Below are 19,271 nucleotides of genomic sequence, written 5' to 3' on the forward strand. Positions count from 1 at the left end.
TTATAAGGTTACTGAAGGCTACGTACAATGTTGCTTTATTTCAGAGACAGTTTATTGTGGTGGAAAGAATAGGGCTTTGGAATCAGAAATACCTGGCATTTACTAGCTATAACTTTGGGCTGTAAACTCTTTGAAACTCATTTGATCCATCTGCAGTGACCGTGTCATAATTGATAGTGAAAATCATTTAAATTATGGGCTGATGACCTGACATAAAATTTTAAATTAATCATTAATATTTGTTTATTAATCTGACATTTATTAACATCAGATCATAATTTAACTCTGTAAGCTCTTATTTTCTCTAACCAGAATCTAGCATTATTTTCCATTTCTGTGATCTGTAACTGAATTAGTTTGATTTCTGTGGCTTTCTGAAATGACATATTAGTATTTCCGTTATCAAACACAGTATTTATTAGTCTGGCATTCCATAAGTAGCACTTATTTCAAAGGGACCATTTTGCCCATGTAATGAATTAGAATATTTATATTGTAGTCTTGAAATACCAAGTTCTAAGACAAGAAACTTATTGAAATACGTATTTTGTTCTCTTTAGTAGCTGAAGGAAAAGAGTTTGTGTTTATGAATAAATGACATATTCAAAGTATGAGAAATTGGTAATTGATTCATAGGCATATACAGTGTGGACACAGTGCCACCGAAGAAGTTACTCAGTTGTAGGTAATAATTACCATTTCATAAAACCAAATTCCACACTGTGTGAAATGATTAAAGCAATACAAAATTTGCCCTTTGATCTTGGTGTTTAATTCAAATTTACTTCTGCACTATTTTCAATCTGGATTTACAGAATTGTAAACCCTTGAATTAGTCCCTTTAAGGTTTTTATTCTGTTAAACAGTATTCAAAATGTATGCTGTACATTAGCAGTGGCAACATTTAAACTTCTTAATTGGTTTTGATTATATTTAGATCATCTGTTTTCTAAAGAGAACTTTTCTGGGAATTAATATTTATGAATTGTTCACTTTTTAATAAATATCACACAGATACAAACAACTTAATGTTCTTATCAATTTTTTTCTTTAGAAGCAGCATTAAGAGGTCTTCTGGGAGCCTTAACAAGTACCCCGTATTCTCCCACCCAGCATCTAGAGCGAGAGCAGGCTCTTGCTAAACAGTTTGCAGAAATTCTTCATTTCACACTCCGGTTTGATGAACTCAAGGTAGAATTATCTATTGGCCCTGATTGTTACGAAAAGCATAAATCTTTTAGTGAGTACTAGGAGGAAGAGCCGGGAAACCTTGTTAAAATGTATTTAAATAATGACTACTAGACCTTAATAAAAATGGGAAACTGGATTTAGAAATTATGACTGGTCTTTTGATATATGGCAAAGACCAAATTATTGAGTATTCAGTCTCAATCTTTTTATTTTTTTTTGGAGATGGAGTCTTGCTCTGTCACCCAGGCTGGAGTGCAGTGGCATGGTCTCAGGTTACTGCAGCCTCTGCCTCCTGGGTTCACGCGATTCTCCCACCTCAGCCTCCGAGTAGCTGGGATTACAGGCATGCGCCACCACGCCCAGCTGACATTTTGTTTTATTAGAGACGGGGTTTCGCCATGTTGTCCAGACTGATCTTGAACTCCTGATCTCAGGTGATCCACCCGCTTTAGCAGTCTTCATTTAACTTTGTTTAAAAATTATCTCTGAAAGGAAATGTTGAGCTTCTTTTCTAATATTGTTTCTTTTCTGCTCACCCGCCCCCCATTTTCAACATTCTTGTATATGAAAATGTTGCTAAAATTTCTTCTTTTCCCCTTCCTCCTTTCTCTCTTTCTTCTTTCTGTTTCTTTTTATCTCTGTCATTGTTAATAGTGTTTGGAACTATAAATACTTTGTTGTTAAAAAGAGTGAATGTAAAGGAATAAGCACTAGGTCTCATTCCAAGAGACCTGAGTTCCAGTTTACACTCTGCCACATAACCCCAGTCATGGGATACTGGGCAGATCCTTTTATTCTTCAGGGTCCCTGGTACCCTGTCTAGAAAATGGAAGAGCTGGATTCAAACTTCAACATTTTATGATTGTATCACAGTCAGATTTGTATGTAAAATTCTAGTTTGAGGATTGCTCCATTGACCATATCTACATACTTTTATTGTAATAACTAAAAACAAGTGCCTAAGTAGTCCTTTTTGGTTTTGTTTATTTTATAAACAATCTTTTGGTACATTACCTGAAATTACTGAAAAGGGAAGATATACTGCCTGTGACTGAAAAACAGTATTTTGTTTTATATGTTCAGTAAGGACTGAATACAGTTATAAGCCATCTTGGATTATACCAGTTCTAGTTGTTAAAATGACAGTATAAATTAGGGAATGTTTTTTACTAGTTAAAACTAAAGATTTTTCACTTAATTTTTTACATTAGCATTTAGCACGTAACACATTTTTCTTCACAAATGTCTTCTTCAGATGACAAATCCTGCCATACAGAATGATTTCAGCTACTACAGAAGAACATTAAGTCGTATGAGGATTAACAATGTACCGGTAAGTTAATGCTTTGAATTAGGGGCAATGATAAGAATAACTTAACACTCAGTCTGTTCATTTTATTCTTTAATTTGTTCGTTCAGGTAGTGTTAAAGCTAGTAATAAAGTTAGTAATTATGGGCAGCCACAGCCGTAGGAGGAAAGAGCAAACTGTAACAAACCATATGGTGTTTACCTGTTTTTCTTCATAGTCTCTTAAATTCCTACAACTACTTCAACAAAATTGCTTTTCTGTATAACATTAATACTTATAAAATTTCTCAATGTACTCCCTTTAACTGTACCGAAATTTTGTGAATTCGTGGTTAGGAGTTTTTTTGTCTCCATATTCTTAGAATGGAAGAGTCTTGTAGAGAAATTGATGTGGGTTAATTTCTTGGAGAGAAATCTTGAACCCAAGTCAGTTTTCCTCCAAGAAATTAATGGTTAATGCTGACAAGAGGGGATAGTGAGGTTATGGTCTATTAGCACACCTGTGTCTGATGTGGCTGTTTGAGAAAATGGCTTGTGTCTGCTCCTTGGCTAGTATAGCATCTCTTCTGGCTTCTTTAGGTCTGTTAACTTCTTACCATCCTCCTCTTAAGCTGTTTGTTACTTTTCTACCTCCAAGGAACTAAATACCTTAAGTAAAACCAGCGAGGAAGAAAATATTAAATTGTTCTCTGTGTATTCTGAGAACCTTCATGGTGATAATTGGTCTGAAATTTTTCAAACATCAACCCTTGTTTCAAGTAGATAGTTTAATAGAGAAATACTGTAACTCTGTAAGAAGTGATAAGTGCCATAAGAAATTTAAAAATACATATATCAAAGACAATCATTTATTTTCTTTTACCTTGAAAAAATATTTTAGGAAGTGCTTGCGCTAAGACACTGAGTTGGAGGAAAAGATTCCTCTTTACGAAACATCTGTTATTTACATCAATTTGATTTTGCATAGACCAGTTCCTGGTGTGAGACTGACCTTAACATCTGTCATTTTCATACCCATCATGTAAAATAAGATAAAAGCAAAACAGCCAATCCTATATTATAGCCATCCTTCCCATCACTTAAGGCCAAAGACATTAGTCATCTTAGTTCTCGCTTTTACCCTCAATAGTTACAGGTAAACGCCCCTTGTTTTCAACTGAAATATCTCTGAAATGTCTTCTCTCTCTATCCTCCTTTTCATCTCCCCCTCCTGCTATTCCAATAGAGAGCCTAATTCTCACTTTTTCTGGCTGTCATTCTACACAGCATAACTCATTTTCTGACCTACCGTCTTTCTCCATTTTGGTACAGTCCACCCCACTATCATCGGTTAATTTTCTTGAGGAAATCGACTTAGTTGTCATTCCTTTTATCAAACACTCTAAATGGCTCCCCATTCTACATAGAAGAAAAATATGAACTTAAGCTAGCATTTAAAGCACTCTGCAGTCTGACCCCAACCTGTATCTTGCACTGATTGCTGCCCCTTATTATGCTCAATTACTGAATATGCTGAATTACTCTCTAGGGAGTCATTTGAAAACATGCTCTTTCCCCTGCCAGATTGGAATACCTTGTTTACCTGCCCAGTATCCCCTGCAAAAGCCTAACTCTTCTTCTGTGAGTCCTCCTTAGTTTCATCTAGTCCAACTTAATGTTCCTCCAACTCCCTGTTTCTGTCATCACCTGTTAGAATCTTACTGTGGATGTTATATGAGTACTTACTGTTCATAATCGAGGACAGGGTACACGTTTATAATCATTTTTCTGTCCTCCATAACATTTAGAATCTCTTGTATATAGTAGACATTTCATCAAGGTTTTATTTAATTCCTTAATATCATTTAAAATATTTTTGAAAAGGTTAATCTTTTTTTTAAAAAAAAAAGTGCTTCAGATCATTTGTAGTCTTTTTTTTTTTTAAAAAAAAAGAATATTTCAGTATTATGAATACATGAGGGTCAAAAATGTAATTGAGGCAGGCACCCTGTCTGAGTTCTTTTATAATTGTTATTATATGTAATAATTTGTGAACTAACATCAGGTGCTTTTACCTTCCCTACAGGCAGAAGGAGAAAACGAAGTAAATAATGAATTGGCAAATCGAATGTCTTTGTTTTATGCAGAGGCAACTCCAATGCTGAAAACCTTGAGTGATGCCACAACAAAATTTGTATCAGAGGTAAGCATTGCCTAGGCAGGTGTTCTTTGTGTTGTTACCCATCCCCCGACTGCAGACGTGATCTCAGCAAGCCCAAGACGTTAAATACCATCTTGAAGCCAACAGACTCCCACATGTATGTGTTGAGTCCTGACTTTTTTCCGAGGCCCATGTGTGCACACCTGTCCACCTATTTGCAGTGTCTCTGGAGGGATGGTCAACTTCTCAGTGATAGCTGATAGCACGGCCAAACCAAACTCTGGGTTGCCTTTTGCAACCCTGCCCTTTCTTTTGTTTTTTTCTCTCTCAATAGTACCAGTGCAGGCGAACACCTACAAGTTATGTCGTCTAAATTCCTTCTGTACCTCACTCCATACATGTATTCCATCAAACAGTCTTGTTGGCTTTCCCTCCAAAATACTAATATATCATGAATCTGAAAACTTACTATTTTTTTGCCACCAGCCACATCAGACTTCTCTTCTGGATTACTGCATTCATGCCCTGATCATTCTTATTTCTTCCACTCTTGCCCCAATGTATTCCTTTCTCCATAGAGCAGCCAAGTAATCTTAAAACATAAACCATTTTCCCTCCCTCCTCCGCATAAAATGTTCCCAGTGACTTCTTAGTACTCTTAGGATAAAATCCAACTATTGCATAGCCTATAAAACTCTACACCTTTGACCCTCTGGAGTTGTTCTTACACAGCTAGAATGCAAGAGCCTTTCAGAAGAGTACTGTCCTCGCTGTCTTGCTCATAGCTGTATCTCCAGAGCTTGGAACAGTTGCTTAGAGTCTAGTACATTATTTAGGAAATTAAGAGTAGGAACCAGGTTTTAAAGCTGCTAAGTTTTCGTATTATGCTAAGTAATAACTGTTTTTGAATTATGCTTAAGTAATAACTGTTTGTTACTTTTACTTTTTTTGTTCTTCATATACTTCGACAGAATAAAAATTTACCAATAGAAAATACCACAGATTGTTTAAGCACCATGGCTAGTGTATGCAGAGTCATGCTGGAAACACCGTGAGTATCAGCTGATCTTTTTCACTTTAACAGTGCTGTTGAGATCACTGGTATTTCAAAACATGTTTATATATGAACATGTTTTATCTGGAAGGTAGAAAGTAAGTATATTCCAAATATTGAATATTAATGTATGAACCAGCTTAAAATAATTTGGCCACTTAATGTAACTTCTGGTTAAGTATAAAATAGAGTTGGTCTTCAGGTACCTCAGACCAGTCAGACTGACTTAAACTCTGAGTTCTCCTCTCAGACAGAACTGTAGTGGCTTTTCTGTGGCTGGGATGTAGGAGAAGAGCTTTAAAGTTCCTTGGTTATACTTACCATAAACATTCTTTTTCCATATTTAGAGAATAATCTCTTTTGCCAAAGGGCTGGAATTATTCTTCTGTTTATCTCTTTTTTCTCTCAATTATTAGTCATCACTCTTTTTTTTCAACACAAACCTGAATTCTCTTCTTTTTGTCTCTCCTCTCTAAAGCATTTATGATGTATGATACAGTGTGTCCTGGCTGGGTTTTTCCTGTTAGCAGGCAGAAAGATTCCCCCCTGGATTCTAGAATAATAAATGCAGTCATGTGCTGCATAATGACGTTTTGGTCAATGAAGGACCGCATAAACAATGATCCAAAGCACTATACTGTACATCATCTCATTGGAAAACCTTAGGGAATAGGAAGGCAACTATCCTTATAATCCTCTTCCTTCCCCCACCGCCAGTTTCAGGGAGTGAGGTCCTGGCAAATGAAGGGACACCATCCATATGCTTGGATGTCTGTATCCTGGTTCTGTACTCTTTCTCCTATGATATACTGCCTTCTATATGTAGATAAAAGTTTAATTTTCTTTTTCTCAAATGAGAGAAGAATATGATTGAGTTTTAGTAAAATTGAAATCCAGTAATACTAAAAATGTGTTTAGATTAAGCCCCTAGATAGCAAACCTGCTTGCTCTATTAAGCTAGTGATTTTTTTTTCCTCAAAAGTAGTAACAGCCTTTACATAGCACCCATTCCCAACCTTTTACTTAGGGACTACTTCGATTTCTCTAAAATCGTTGCTATTAGTCAGGCAGCGGAGTAACACACTAATGTTGGTGCAAATATTACAGAAACCAGAATACATGGGTGATGACTGTTCCACTCACCACCTTCTTGTCTCACTAGGGATCTCACTGTGGAGTAAGGGGTATAACATTAGTACCCCTTTTTAGAGATCAAAGAGGCAAGTCAGCATCAGCTGAAAGTTGCATCAGCTCATTAAAGAATTTCGTAGCTCATTAAAGAATTTTGTATCTCTTTCAGGGGGTTGATGTGGAAAGGAAAACAGACATAAGATTTGAAGGTATCAGTGTAGCTACTTGTGAACTTACTGCATTAAACTAATTGACAGAAATTTGAATAAAATATTTTAGAAGAGGTTTTTTTTTTGGTTTGTTTTTTAAAGAATTTTGTAATGCACTTCTTCCATGCATATCTTATCTACCCTTCAGGGAATACAGAAGCAGATTTACAAATGAAGAGACAGTGTCATTCTGCTTGAGGGTAATGGTGGGCGTCATAATACTCTATGACCACGTACATCCAGTGGGAGCATTTGCTAAAACTTCCAAAATTGATGTAAGTTATTTATTGTTTCATATAAATAATTTTAAACAAGTTTCTCCATGGAAACCATAGGCTTTTATAAGAGCCAGCAAGCTGAACTGTCATAAAACTCAGATTTATAGTTTGTCAAGTGGTGGGCTTTCGTCTCCTCTGTCCTCGTGCTGTATTTTCTGTGGCCTGTGTTTAGGTGGAGTGGAATGATTGAAGGATGTGACTGTATTATCTCTTAAGTACCTTCTGGAAGGCTCCTACTACATATTTGGCAATATAAATACATAATTAGATGTAAGTTTGAATCATGGCCTTTAATTCCTTTGTCCAAAGGCCATTTCAAATAAAAATGTTTATTTCAAAATGCATATAAAAAGTCAGTAGTGCTGCCGGGCATGCTGGCTCGTGCCTGTAGCCCAAGCACTTTGGCAGGCTGACGTGGAGGATCACTTGAGCCCAGGAGTACAAGACCAGCCTGGGCAGCATAGTGAGAGCCCCATTTCTGCAAAAAAAAAAAAGAGAAAAAATTAGGCAGGTGTGGTAGCACACGCTGGTAGTTAAAGCTATGTTGAGAGGCTGAAGTGGAAGGATCCCTTGAGCTCAGGAGTTCGAGCCTGCAATGAGCCACTGAATGCAGATCACACCGCTGCATTCAGTCTGGGTGATGGAGACAGACCCTATCTTAAAATTAAAAAGACAGCCAGTAATGGTGCTCCAGTGGAAAAAGATGAAAACTTAATGTATTTTCCCTCCCCTACCCAGTCATAATAATTTATGACTATAGTTGGGTCTCTGCTTTTCCTCTCTCTGTAAAAGTTTGTATTAGAAATAGTTTTCTGATTTATCTACTTTGTAGTTTCTTTCCCCATCCTTTCATGTCTAGTTCATTAATGTTTGATGAGAATTGTCTTCCTGTTTCCCTTTCATATCTTAGCATTTCGGATCTTGATTACTGATTACTAGCCACACTTCCTATGTAAAGAGAAATTAGTTTATATATACTGTATGGTTGCCATGTCCCAGGAATTTACATTTGTTCTCTCTTGTGACTCTGAAAATACTCTTAGGATGTTAAGTGTCATCTCCCCTTTACTGACAGGGCAACTAACGTTTAGCAAATTCAGTAATAGAATTGCTAGTAGGCTGGGCGCAGTGGCTCACGCCTGTAATCCCAGCATTTTGGGAAGCCGAGGTGGGCGGATCACCTGAGGTCAGGAATTCAAGACCAGTCTGTCCAACATGGTGAAACCTCATGTCTACGAAAAAAAGCTACAAAAATTAGCTGGGCGTAGTGGCACACGTCTGTAGTCCCAGCTACTTGGGAGGCTGAGGTGAGAGAATCGCTTGAATCCAGGAGACAGAGGTTGCAGTGAACCAAGATCATGCCATTGCACTCCAGCCGGACAACAGAGCGAGACTCCTTCTCAAAGAAAAAATTGCTAGAGAATGGTAGAACCCACATCTCTCTGGCTTCTAAAGCCTGTGCTTCTGCTATACCATGCTTTTTCACAGTAACCAGGCTAATACATCTTAAACACCGTCGTCATCAGGTCGTTACCTTTTAAATAACCTATCAGAGTCCCCTGCTGCCAGGCATAACAGCTCCATATGACTCCTCCTGGCTTTCAGCTTCTCTGTACCTCCAGTTCCAGCCCTGAAAAATTCCTCTCTGTCCTCTGTGTGATACTATGCCATGGGGTTTTTCTGCCTGAAAGCTCCTCTTTTCCTTACTAGCATATTCATTCTGTCCTTTAACTTGCCACTCAGCACCTTTTGCAGGAAGTCTTCCCTTAGCAAACCCTTTGTTTTTCATTGCATGTGTGGTGCTTTTAGTTTGGCTGATTTTGTTCTGAAAAAGTTTGTTTCACTAAGTGAGAATAATAACACTTAGGTTGGTTTTTTTCTGTTCTAAGAATAATTAATTTCACACAGTATGTAATCTCTTGGGCTCTATAGTTATGGTCTTGGTTTATTTTACTATTTTGAAAAGGAATGTTATATGAAAAAAATGGCTGTTTGACCTTTTCTATTTTCTTCCTTAGATGAAAGGTTGTATCAAAGTTCTTAAGGACCAACCTCCTAATAGTGTAGAAGGTCTTCTAAATGCTCTCAGGTGTGTATATGTATGTGTACACATGTATAGAAAAAATCTGTAAGGAAAATGTTTGGTTTATGTTTATGTAAAGAAAATGCATTAAGTATGATTAGGACATAAAAATAAATGTTCAAGCTAGAAATAAGAAGATCTTATTTTGCTTACTGGTAATCTTGCTTCCAAATACGGGTTACTGTATCTTACAATGAGGAATGTGTGTGTATACATGACAATACCAGCTTCATTTTCTGGTTGAAGATTTTGGCTTTTACTTGTTGCTTCTCTTGAAACACAAGGATTGCTTGTTTTTTTAATAAAAGTAATATATGCTAATTATAAATGCAATTCAGAAAACATAAAATACAAGTAAAAAGAAATAATGTAATTTCACGATTTTGAGATAAACCGCTATCAGCAGATAGCCTTCAAGTTTTTTCTTTACACATGTAGCTAATAGTAGCTCTATGTAGTAGTCATCTTTTTACAAAATGATACCATACAAAGTGTCTTGTAACTGGTTCTTTCCTCTTAATATAATTACATTTGTGTTCAGACTTGTGTTCTATTATTTTTATGTATTTCTTATAATAAAAATTAAACAGCCATTACTTAATGTCTTTTCTTAGCTTAGTTTTACTTAATTTAGTTGCTAAAGCTTCTTTGAATGCTAGAACTTTATTTATTTAGAGACAGATAATAAATAGCCTGGGTGACTCTCGCTCTGTCACCCAGGCTAGAGTAAAGTGGCACGATCTTCACTTATTGTAACCTCCGTCTCCCAGGTTCAAGTGATTCTCCTGCCTCAGCCTCCCAAGTAGCTTGGATTACAGGCGTGTGCCTGTATTTTGTATTTTTAGTAAAGATGGCGTTTCACCGTGTTGGCCAGGCTGGTCTCAAACTCCTGACCTCAAGTGATCCACCCACCTTGGCCTCCCAAAGTGCCACTGTGCCCAGCTACTAGAACATTTTTAAGTGAAAATCTCAGTTCTTTATAACTACATGACTACAGAGATTTTTTGACAACAGAGATTTAATTGGTAGTATTCATATGACATAAAAGATGATGTCCCATTACTTGATTATTTTGGGTTTAAACACAAAAATTATATGAACACAGAAATATTCAATGACATTTACTTCATAAAATGTAGGCTGTATCATTTCAGCTAAGTGGAACTGTCAAATGACTTAGAAAATTTTAAAAATAGGTTTTAAAAGATTATGAAAAGTGTTGTATAAGCAGTTACTTCCTGAGTAAAGGAGATCTATGATCCATCAGCAAGATTAAGGAACATAATTAAAAATTCTTACAATGTCAAACTATTTTAACCACAAGCCTATTTTTTAGAGTTCTGTATTCTTGGGGTTTTTACAATGCACACTTCAGTGGTTTTACCAATATTTAATGATATCGAGTCTTTCTTCCTTGGTTTCTTTCTGAATACTCCCTGTGTCTTAGCCTGATTTTTCTCCCAAGCCTCTGTCTTTCTGATTGGTCAGGCTGTTTGAAGCCAGCAAGCAGCAGGAAATCTTTTTTAAAAACTTAGAGGTAATTGAGCTCTAGGAGGTTTTAGGATTCTTTCTTCAGCTTAAAGGGAGTATGCCTAACACAGAATCTGCTTTTTCCTTTAAGCATAGTTCTGTTTCCTTTTCCTTAGAATGAAAGCAGAAGAGGGCAGTGATGGCGAGTGAAAGATGGTCCCACACAGTAATCTGTGTTCAAGGGAGAGGGGAAGGAAGGAAAGTGCCATGGAGGCAGAGTCACCTGTCAGTTAGGAACATTTTCTTTCCTAATATAATAGATAATGGATACTAGTCTGGTTTGGGGCTCAGGCACTTTCCTTTTAAACAAACACCCTAGCTGATGTCGGTAATGCTGATACTTTGAAAAACAGTGCTTAAAGTAAAGCCATCTAGCCTTTAATATGTTTTACTGAGAGCAAAGGTTAAGAAAGCATTTTGTAACCCCAAAAGTACGACACAAGTGTTACACACCTCCACAGAATAAAACTTACCTTTTGGAGAATTAATGACCAAAAGATTTTAAATGAGAGAATAATTGCATGTATTTATATGTTTGTTTTGAATGGTTTTCTGTAGTAATTATTCATATAGAATTTTCTGTACTACTAAGAGAAAGCATCAAGCCATATGTCCATTTTACAGGTGGAAAAATGGAACCAAATACATTTAATCATAAGAGGGAAAGAAAGAAAGAGCTAGACCTGGGAGTTCAGGCCCAGTAGTAGATAATTGTCTTCTTTATTAAATTTAAGAGTAATGGTAAAAATTGGTTTTCTTTGGTAGAAAAATCATGCATTTGGAAAAAAACTTTTGTTTTTGTGCACAAAGGAAAATAATGCCATATATCTTCATGTTTTGTTTTCACATATATTAGATATTGGCCTTTTCTTGATAAATGAGTGTGGTGATGCAGTGTGCTCTGGATTGGCTTTGTCCAAAGAAGGAAGCTAAGATCACGTCCCACAGAAGGAGCAAGAACTTGCGTCCTGGGTAGAGAGGAAAACACTTACCATTCTTCGAATAGCACAGTACATTGCTGAGTAGTGATACCCTTACCTAGTCTGCAGTAGAAATTTTTCTGTGCACATTACTTGGCTGTTTCCACTATCTGGTTGTATAAAGAAGTCGGGGAGAAACAAATGTGAAGAAATGGATTTTGAGAACCTCAGGCATCTGTAGGATTTTGTGTAATTGTGTATACTTTACATAAAGAGAACAAAAAGGTTAAATCCTTGTGACATCACTTAGCATTGAATGTAAATATTCCTTTATGGATTTTTTTTTCTTTCCAACCTGGCCGCCGTCTTTGTCTTCCTTCCACAGATATTTATTGAGCACCAATTATGTGCCTGACATTCTGATATCTATTTGAAAACATGAGAAAAGTTTGGGGGGTGACTTCTCAGTAACATTGTAGACAGCATATCAGGTACTTTATAAGCATTCTTCAGTTTTTAAATTGATTTGAAATTAACCTAATAGGAATTTAGAAAAAAGATCTAGTCCTTAAGATTATACGTGGAATTCTTGTGAACCAAATTAATCAGTCTGTCTGGATTATCTCCAAAATATAGTCCACATTCACACATTGAACACCTGTCTTCACTGCTGCTGTAATCTGGTCTAAGCCTTGACATCTGATCATCTCACACTTGGTGCTCAGTAATAGCCCCTTATTTAATGCCTCCCCGTCGCTCCTTCTGTTCCCCACAGCTCACCCTCACCAGCCAGAATGATAAAACTTAAGTGGTATCACACCCATCTCCTGCTTAATATGCTCCACTGGTTTTCATTGCACTTAAAATACTCTCCAAACTTCCTACTATGTATGATCTCAGGGTGTTCATGTGAGATAGTCTTTCCCTGTCTCTGTATGTAGCCTCTTTTTCTTATACTTCCCTCCTTTGCTGCCAGGCTTTATCCCATCACTAATATTAGTGTATCGTTATCTTTCTCCGTCTGCTGGTTGTAAGCTTCTAGAAGAGTACCTGAGACATAGTAGGCTTGCCTAGTGGATTTTTACTATTTAAGGGAATACTGTCGTGAATCTTATAATAATCACTCTTAGTGATTCCTTTTTTTGGATTCTTATGTTGGATTTGCATGCATGTAGCAAAAGACATGCCTAGAAATTGGGCACTTGGAGAATTGAGACATTTTAGAGATATGATAGCTGTAGTAATTGCTGTCTTAAATACAGAATAGAACAGGGGTTGGAGCACTTTTCTATAAAGGGCCAGAGAGTAAGCAGATATTAAAGGCTTTGTGGGCCACGTGGTTTTTGTCATAGTTCTTCAGCTGTGCCACTGTAGCAAGAAGGTAAGCATAGATGGTACATGAATGAGTCAACATGGCGTGTTTCAATAACACTTTTATATGTAAGCACTGAAATTTGAATTTCATATGATTTCCACAATAATACATGAAATGTTACTTTTTCTGTCTTCCTTTGCCCCCCCCCAGTCATCCAAATGTAAAAAAAAAAAAAAAAAAAAAAAAAAAAAAAAGCGCACAGCCCACACAAAAATTGGTGGATTGGATGGCCTATAGGCTATACTTTGCCAGCCTCTGGGATAGAAGAGCACTTTCTTCTGAGTGAGAAGTTACAGCTAATCTTTTACTTCAGAGCTTAACCAATCATTTCAGCAAAGTTGCTGTAACTAAGTTAAATAGCTACTGGCTATTCAGCTAGAAAGGTGGTGAGGATGACAGGCTTTGCAGAACCTGAACAGGGTAGAGCTACAATGAGAAGCCATAATTCTGTGAGTTTTGCTGAGACCAATTCCTCATCCTGTCACAATTAGAGAACGCGATGCCGATTCTTTTTTAAATTTCCTAAAATTGGCCTTTTTTTTCTTTTCCCTTTTAGGTACACAACAAAACATTTGAATGATGAGACTACCTCCAAGCAAATTAAATCCATGCTGCAATAACAGTTCTGGAGTAAGCACCTGCTGTAGGCAGAAGACAGTGTTCTGCAATGACTGAGAATGCACAGTTTTTTAGTGATTGCAATTACTATCTCATTTATTCTTGCTTTTATTTCTTTCCTCTGTTCCTCTTCCCCCTTTTTTAATCATGTTCTTGTTCTTAAGACTTCTTTTCTGTGCCAAAATCAGTAAAGTTACACTCTGAAGGGATATCATCCTTTCAAATGGGCCAGCTAAGGCAGCTAATTATGCATTGCATTGGGATCTCTACTGAGAAAAATTCTGTGACTTGAACTAAATATTTTTAAATGTGGATTTTTTTTGAAACTAATATTTAATATTGCTTCTCCTGCATGGCGAGACTGCCTATTCTGCTATTTAAAAACCCTCAATGACTTTATTTTCTACTGCCGCCTTTTTCATGTGCAACCAAAATGAAAATGTTTAAATTAACTGTGTTGTACAAATGGTACCCAACACAAACTTTTTTAAAATTAGTAATACTTTTGTTTAAAGTTTTAAGTTTGCATTTTGACTTTTTTTGTAAGGATGTATGTTGTGTGTTTAACCTTTATTAACTAACGTTAAAAACTGTGATGTGTGCGTAGAATATTACGTATGCATGTTCATGTCTAAAGAATGGCTGTTGATGATAAAATAAAAATCAGCTTTCATTTTTCTAAGTGTGGCTTGGTTTACTGATGTTTTGTTTTTAGGCTTCTGAAGTTTTCCCCATGTATATTTTCATGGAATGCATATATACATTAGATGATTTTTTCTTCTTTTAGGGGAGAGCTGGGTCTTTTCAACAGAATTTTGATCATTGTCTATGTATATAATTTTAATTGCTTTTAAAATTTTGCTAAGTATATTAAGACCAGTGATCTTTTCATTAACTGGACTTTTATTCTTGATTTCCTCTTGTATGGATGTACTAATGGAAGGAAAACCACATCCTTGCTTGATTCTCAGTTTCCAGGAGAGCGGGTAGCAACACGAAGGCAGAGTAGCCCTTTAATCCTGGGAAGAGAATGATTGTAAGAGGGACTTTCCAGGAGAAAACCGGAGGCCATGATCTCAGTAGTGGTAGAAAACTAACATGTTTTTTAGTTTAAGATCATAAGTCATGAAATCTAAATCTCATGGTTGGAAGAAACTGCCTAATGTTGTCCTGTTCAACCATGCCAGTATTTTAAATATTTAGGAATATCTGAGGTATAAGACAATTAAAGTGGTTCACCATGGAAGAGAATCACAGAGGCTTCCATCAAACCCTTCTAGATTAATAGGGCCAGATCATGGCACACGCAGCTTCTCAAGATCACATTCCTGCTGATCCCTGGCCCTCCTGCTCACTGCTCCCTCACTTCACACCTTGTTCTCCAGCCAGGCCTGACTGCTTGCTGTTCACAAATCGTTCTATGCGATGTCACTTCCTTAGCTGTGGTCTGGCTGGTCCCAGAATCTGACATTCCCTTCCCCCCATGTGACCATCTAATGAACACCAGCTTTCATCTTTGAAGGGTTAGCTTCCATTACCTCCTTCATGAAGTCTTCTGGATGGCATTGGCCATATCCTTCTAGGCATTTTCTAAGAATAGTGTAATGGGTTGAAGAGAGGCCCCCAGGAGATACATTGACTGGGAACCTGCACATGTGACCTTATTTGGAAAAAGAGTTTTTGCAGATGAAATAGAGGATCTCGAAGTGAGATCAACCTGTAGTAGGGTGGGCCCTAAATCCAATGGCAAGCTCTTAAAAGAGAAAAGAAGGGGAAATAGACACACAGAGCTGAAGGCCACGTGAAGATGGAGGCCGAGATTAGAGCAGTGCATCTGTGAGCCAAAGAACCCTAAGAATTGGAGGAAGTCACTAGAAGCTAGGAAAGAAGCCTGTCACAGATTCTCCCTCAGAGTCTCGAGAAGGAACCAACCCTACCGATGTCTTGTTTTGAGACTTCTGACCTCCAGGATTGTGAGGGAAGAAATGTGTTGTTTTAAATGATGCAGTTTGTGGTATTTTGGTACAGCAGCCTTAAGAATCTGATACATGTATCTCGTAAAACATCTCTGATACTTACTGCGCTTGTGGCTGTGTTTTCTGATTCTATGAGAGCCGTAGTATCTGGATGCTGGAGAGAGAGTCTGTGAACTTGAGAGAAGGGCCGTGTCTGATTTTTTCCTTCAGTGTCCCAAGGAAGGATCTTGCACAGTACCCAGATTTGGAGAGGTGCCAAGTGAATGCTTCGGTGGACTGAATGAATACAAATCAAAAGTAATGATGCAGCTGGAATGGACGCAGTAATATTGCTGTGGCCTGTGCAGTTCACACAGTTCACACTCTGCATGTTGAAGAATAAGTGGACAAATCTCTTTAGCCCAGGGGCTAGCAAACCGGTCTGTGGGCCAATTCACCCACCATCTGTTTTTGTACAGCTTGTAAGTTAAAAATGGTTTTTAAAAAGGTTGAATAAAATCAAAAGAATAATATTTTGTGGCATGAGAAAAGCATATGAAATTCAAATTTTAGTGTTCATAAATAAAATTTTATTGGAACCTAGCCTCATTTGTTGACACATTATTTTTCGAGACTTTTGCACAACAGCAGCAGAATTGTGACAAAGACCATATGGCCCTCAAAAGTGAAAATATATTTACTATCTGGCCCTTTCCAGAAAGAATTTTCCTCTCCCTCCACTAGTTCCAAGAGTAGGTTTATCTGAAAACCTAGTGTGATTGAAGCAGAGGGCTGCAGTGTGATCAAAGGAGACAGCTCTGCAGCCAAAAGATGGCTCAGCCTTAGCTCTAGTACTTGCCATTCAGATAGCCAAAGAGCGCAAGCAGGCATCGTCTCTGCTAACTCTGTCTCTAGTTCTCATGTCTGTCCTTGGAGTGAAGGATTTTGGGGGTAGGCATGGACTCAGCCAGTGCATTAGTCTATTTTCACACTGCCGATAAAGACATACGCAAGATGGCACCTTACAAAAGAGAGGTTTAAGTGACTTAGTTCCATGTGGCTGGGGAGGCCAGACAATCATGGCAGAAGGTGAAAGGCACGTCTCACTTGGTGGCAGACAAGAGCTTTTGCAGGAAAACTCCCCCTTATAACAACCATCAGATCTCATGAGACTGTCATGAGAACAGCATGAGAAAGCCCTGCCTCCATGATTCAATTACCTCCCACTGGGTCCCTCCCACAACACGTGGAAATTCAAGATGAGATCTGGGCGGGGACACAGCCAAACCATATCAGCCAGGACTAATTACTGCCAACTGGAGGGATTTATGAGTCTGCCCTGGTATAGGTAAATCCTTTGAACCCCAGTCTTGTCTCTAAAACGCACCTGGTAGTGTGTCTCTACTCATCCTGCGCCCCAGCCTTTTTTAACAATTTAGAGAAATCCATTGCCTCATCTCTTCCACCAAATGTGTCCATAATTAACTCACCACTGCCCCATTTCCACAGCCCTCAACATAGGTAAGTGGAACTTTTCTACTGGCTGGCTTCTCACCTTAAAGATTTGTACTAAGAAACATTCTGGACCATTTTAAGATTGCTGCAAGTATTTTAGACTTGTCATAAGGATTAATGACATTTGTAGTCAAATCTAGGTCTTTTGAGTTGAAATGTCATTCTGGTTCCATTTGAGATTGCAGTTAACTGCAGTTTTGAAGTTCTTAGTTTTCGAAGTATATTTCAAACTTCTGAGTAGGATTTAATCATAGAAGATGTAATGGGAAGATCTGTGGGTCAAGGGTCAGGAGACCCAAGCCATATCTCTTCTTTGGAGCTCTATTTTCCTCTTCAGTAAAATGAGAGAATTGAAACAGATGATCTCTAACCCTGATTCCAGGTCTCATACTGTCTGCAAAAGCAGTAGTAGTGTGAATACTTAAAAGACAGGCTTTAGTCTGTGGAGGGTTAGTTTATTCTAACTAATAGCAGGACGTGCTATGGAGTTAGCTTTCCTCAGCCATGGCACCTTCTGAAGCGGATATCACACTTCAGTTGTTGGGTTTTCAGAGCTGAGAGTAACCACTCCGTATCTGTAAAGCACGTGGTGAATCCTGTTTGTTGTATCTGTTTAACCTGTGAAGATGTACAAAGCAAGACTTTCCCGCCTCACTGATGCCCAACCCTGAGAGGACCTTGATGGCTTTATATACACTGTTTTCTTCTCTTTCTGAGCACCCCTCTGAATTCCCCACACCTGCCTGAGAAAGCAATGCTGGACTGTCCATATGCTTGAAAAAAGGGAGTCCTAGAGCTTGTTCAGCTCTGAGGATGCCTGTCTTCCTGTTACCAGCTTCCCAGGGCCTCCTTTGTAACAGTCATCACAACTGGAATGAACAAGAGTGTTAACAATATCATCGCGGGGTAATAGCTGACCGCCAGACACTCTATGTATCACCTTTAATCTTCACTACAAGCCTGTGTGCGGGAGGTGATTAACATCCTCACTTAACGGGGTAATTTTACAAGAGTTAGGAGCTCAGAGAGGTCAACTTGCACAGAGCTGCACAGCTGTCAGTGGCAGAGCAATGCACTGAGCCAGGCTCCTCTGGAACCAGTCTCTACCATTCTCAAGGAAGCATCCTGATCCAAGGTGGGACCCTTGCATAACAGGTCCAGCCCCCAGTTCTGGACAGGTGTGTCTAATGTCTGGGAAGCAATCCTGAAAGCAATAAAAGAGAATGTGTGAGCCAGTCCAGGCTGAGGCCCCTGGCCACCTGTGGCCACTGGAGGGCCAGCTGCATCCTGGCCTGCACAGAAGCTCTGGGAAGCAGCCCCCTGCAGTCAGCACAGCTGGCCATGTTCTGAGGCCCCAGTGGATGCCAGAAACCACAGATAGTAGCACCCCCGTATCTTATGTTTTACTGATCTGATAACCCAGACAGCTACTTCAAGCGATTCTCCTGCCTCAGCCTCCCAAATAGCTGAGACTACAGGTGCCCACCACCATGCCTGACTAATTTTTTATATTTTCAGTAGAGACAGGGTTTCACCATGTTAGCCAGGCTGGTCTCGATCTCCTAACCTCGTGATCCACCCTCCTCGGCCTCCCAAAGTGCTGGGATTACAGGCGTGCACCACTGCACCCATCCACATCAGTATTTTTTTAAAGCTCCACGGTGGATTTCTGTTCGCACCTAAGGCTGAAACCTCTGCTCAGGGTTTCAAACCATCTGCCCTGCTGTTTCCTCAGGGAAACCAGATGTCTCAGGGAAACCGGATATGTATCAGCTGGTCTTTTTCTTAGGCTGAGTCCCAGGGAGGAATCTTCCAGTCTTCTGCCTGGAAGGCAAAATCCTGGCTGCCTGCCTTTTGGGAACCCAGTAGAAGCTGGGCTGAATGGAAGTAGTAGTCTTACAAGTGTAAATGATCACTTATTTCTTTCTTTTCATTTCTTTTTTTGAGACAGGGTTTCACTCCC

At 38.5% G+C, this 19,271-nt stretch overlaps 1 protein-coding gene across 19 annotated transcripts in view; it reads left to right on the forward strand.

Annotated features, from left to right (window-relative positions):
* CYRIB (CYFIP related Rac1 interactor B) overlaps positions 1-16,105 on the forward strand; it is a 173,520-nt gene extending 157,415 nt beyond the window's left edge. For 12 of the 19 annotated variants that reach the window (XM_037728541.1, XM_017499332.2, XM_037728555.1 and 9 more), the window contains 7 exons: positions 1,055-1,191; positions 2,447-2,524; positions 4,566-4,682; positions 5,612-5,691; positions 7,183-7,309; positions 9,331-9,401; positions 13,777-16,105. In XM_037728541.1, the coding sequence (XP_037584469.1) occupies positions 1,055-1,191; positions 2,447-2,524; positions 4,566-4,682; positions 5,612-5,691; positions 7,183-7,309; positions 9,331-9,401; positions 13,777-13,840 (674 nt within the window). In that variant the 3' untranslated portion in view covers positions 13,841-16,105. The remainder of the gene's footprint in view (positions 1-1,054; positions 1,192-2,446; positions 2,525-4,565; positions 4,683-5,611; positions 5,692-7,182; positions 7,310-9,330; positions 9,402-13,776) is intronic. The other 7 variants (XM_017499283.2, XM_017499341.2, XM_017499305.2 and 4 more) reach the window with 1 other exon arrangement.
* The last annotated feature ends 3,166 nt before the right edge of the window (positions 16,106-19,271 follow it).

This window comes from Cebus imitator, unplaced genomic scaffold, assembly GCF_001604975.1.
Source record: "Cebus imitator isolate Cc_AM_T3 unplaced genomic scaffold, Cebus_imitator-1.0 Scaffold13, whole genome shotgun sequence".
Classification (NCBI taxonomy): Eukaryota; Metazoa; Chordata; class Mammalia; order Primates; family Cebidae; genus Cebus; species Cebus imitator.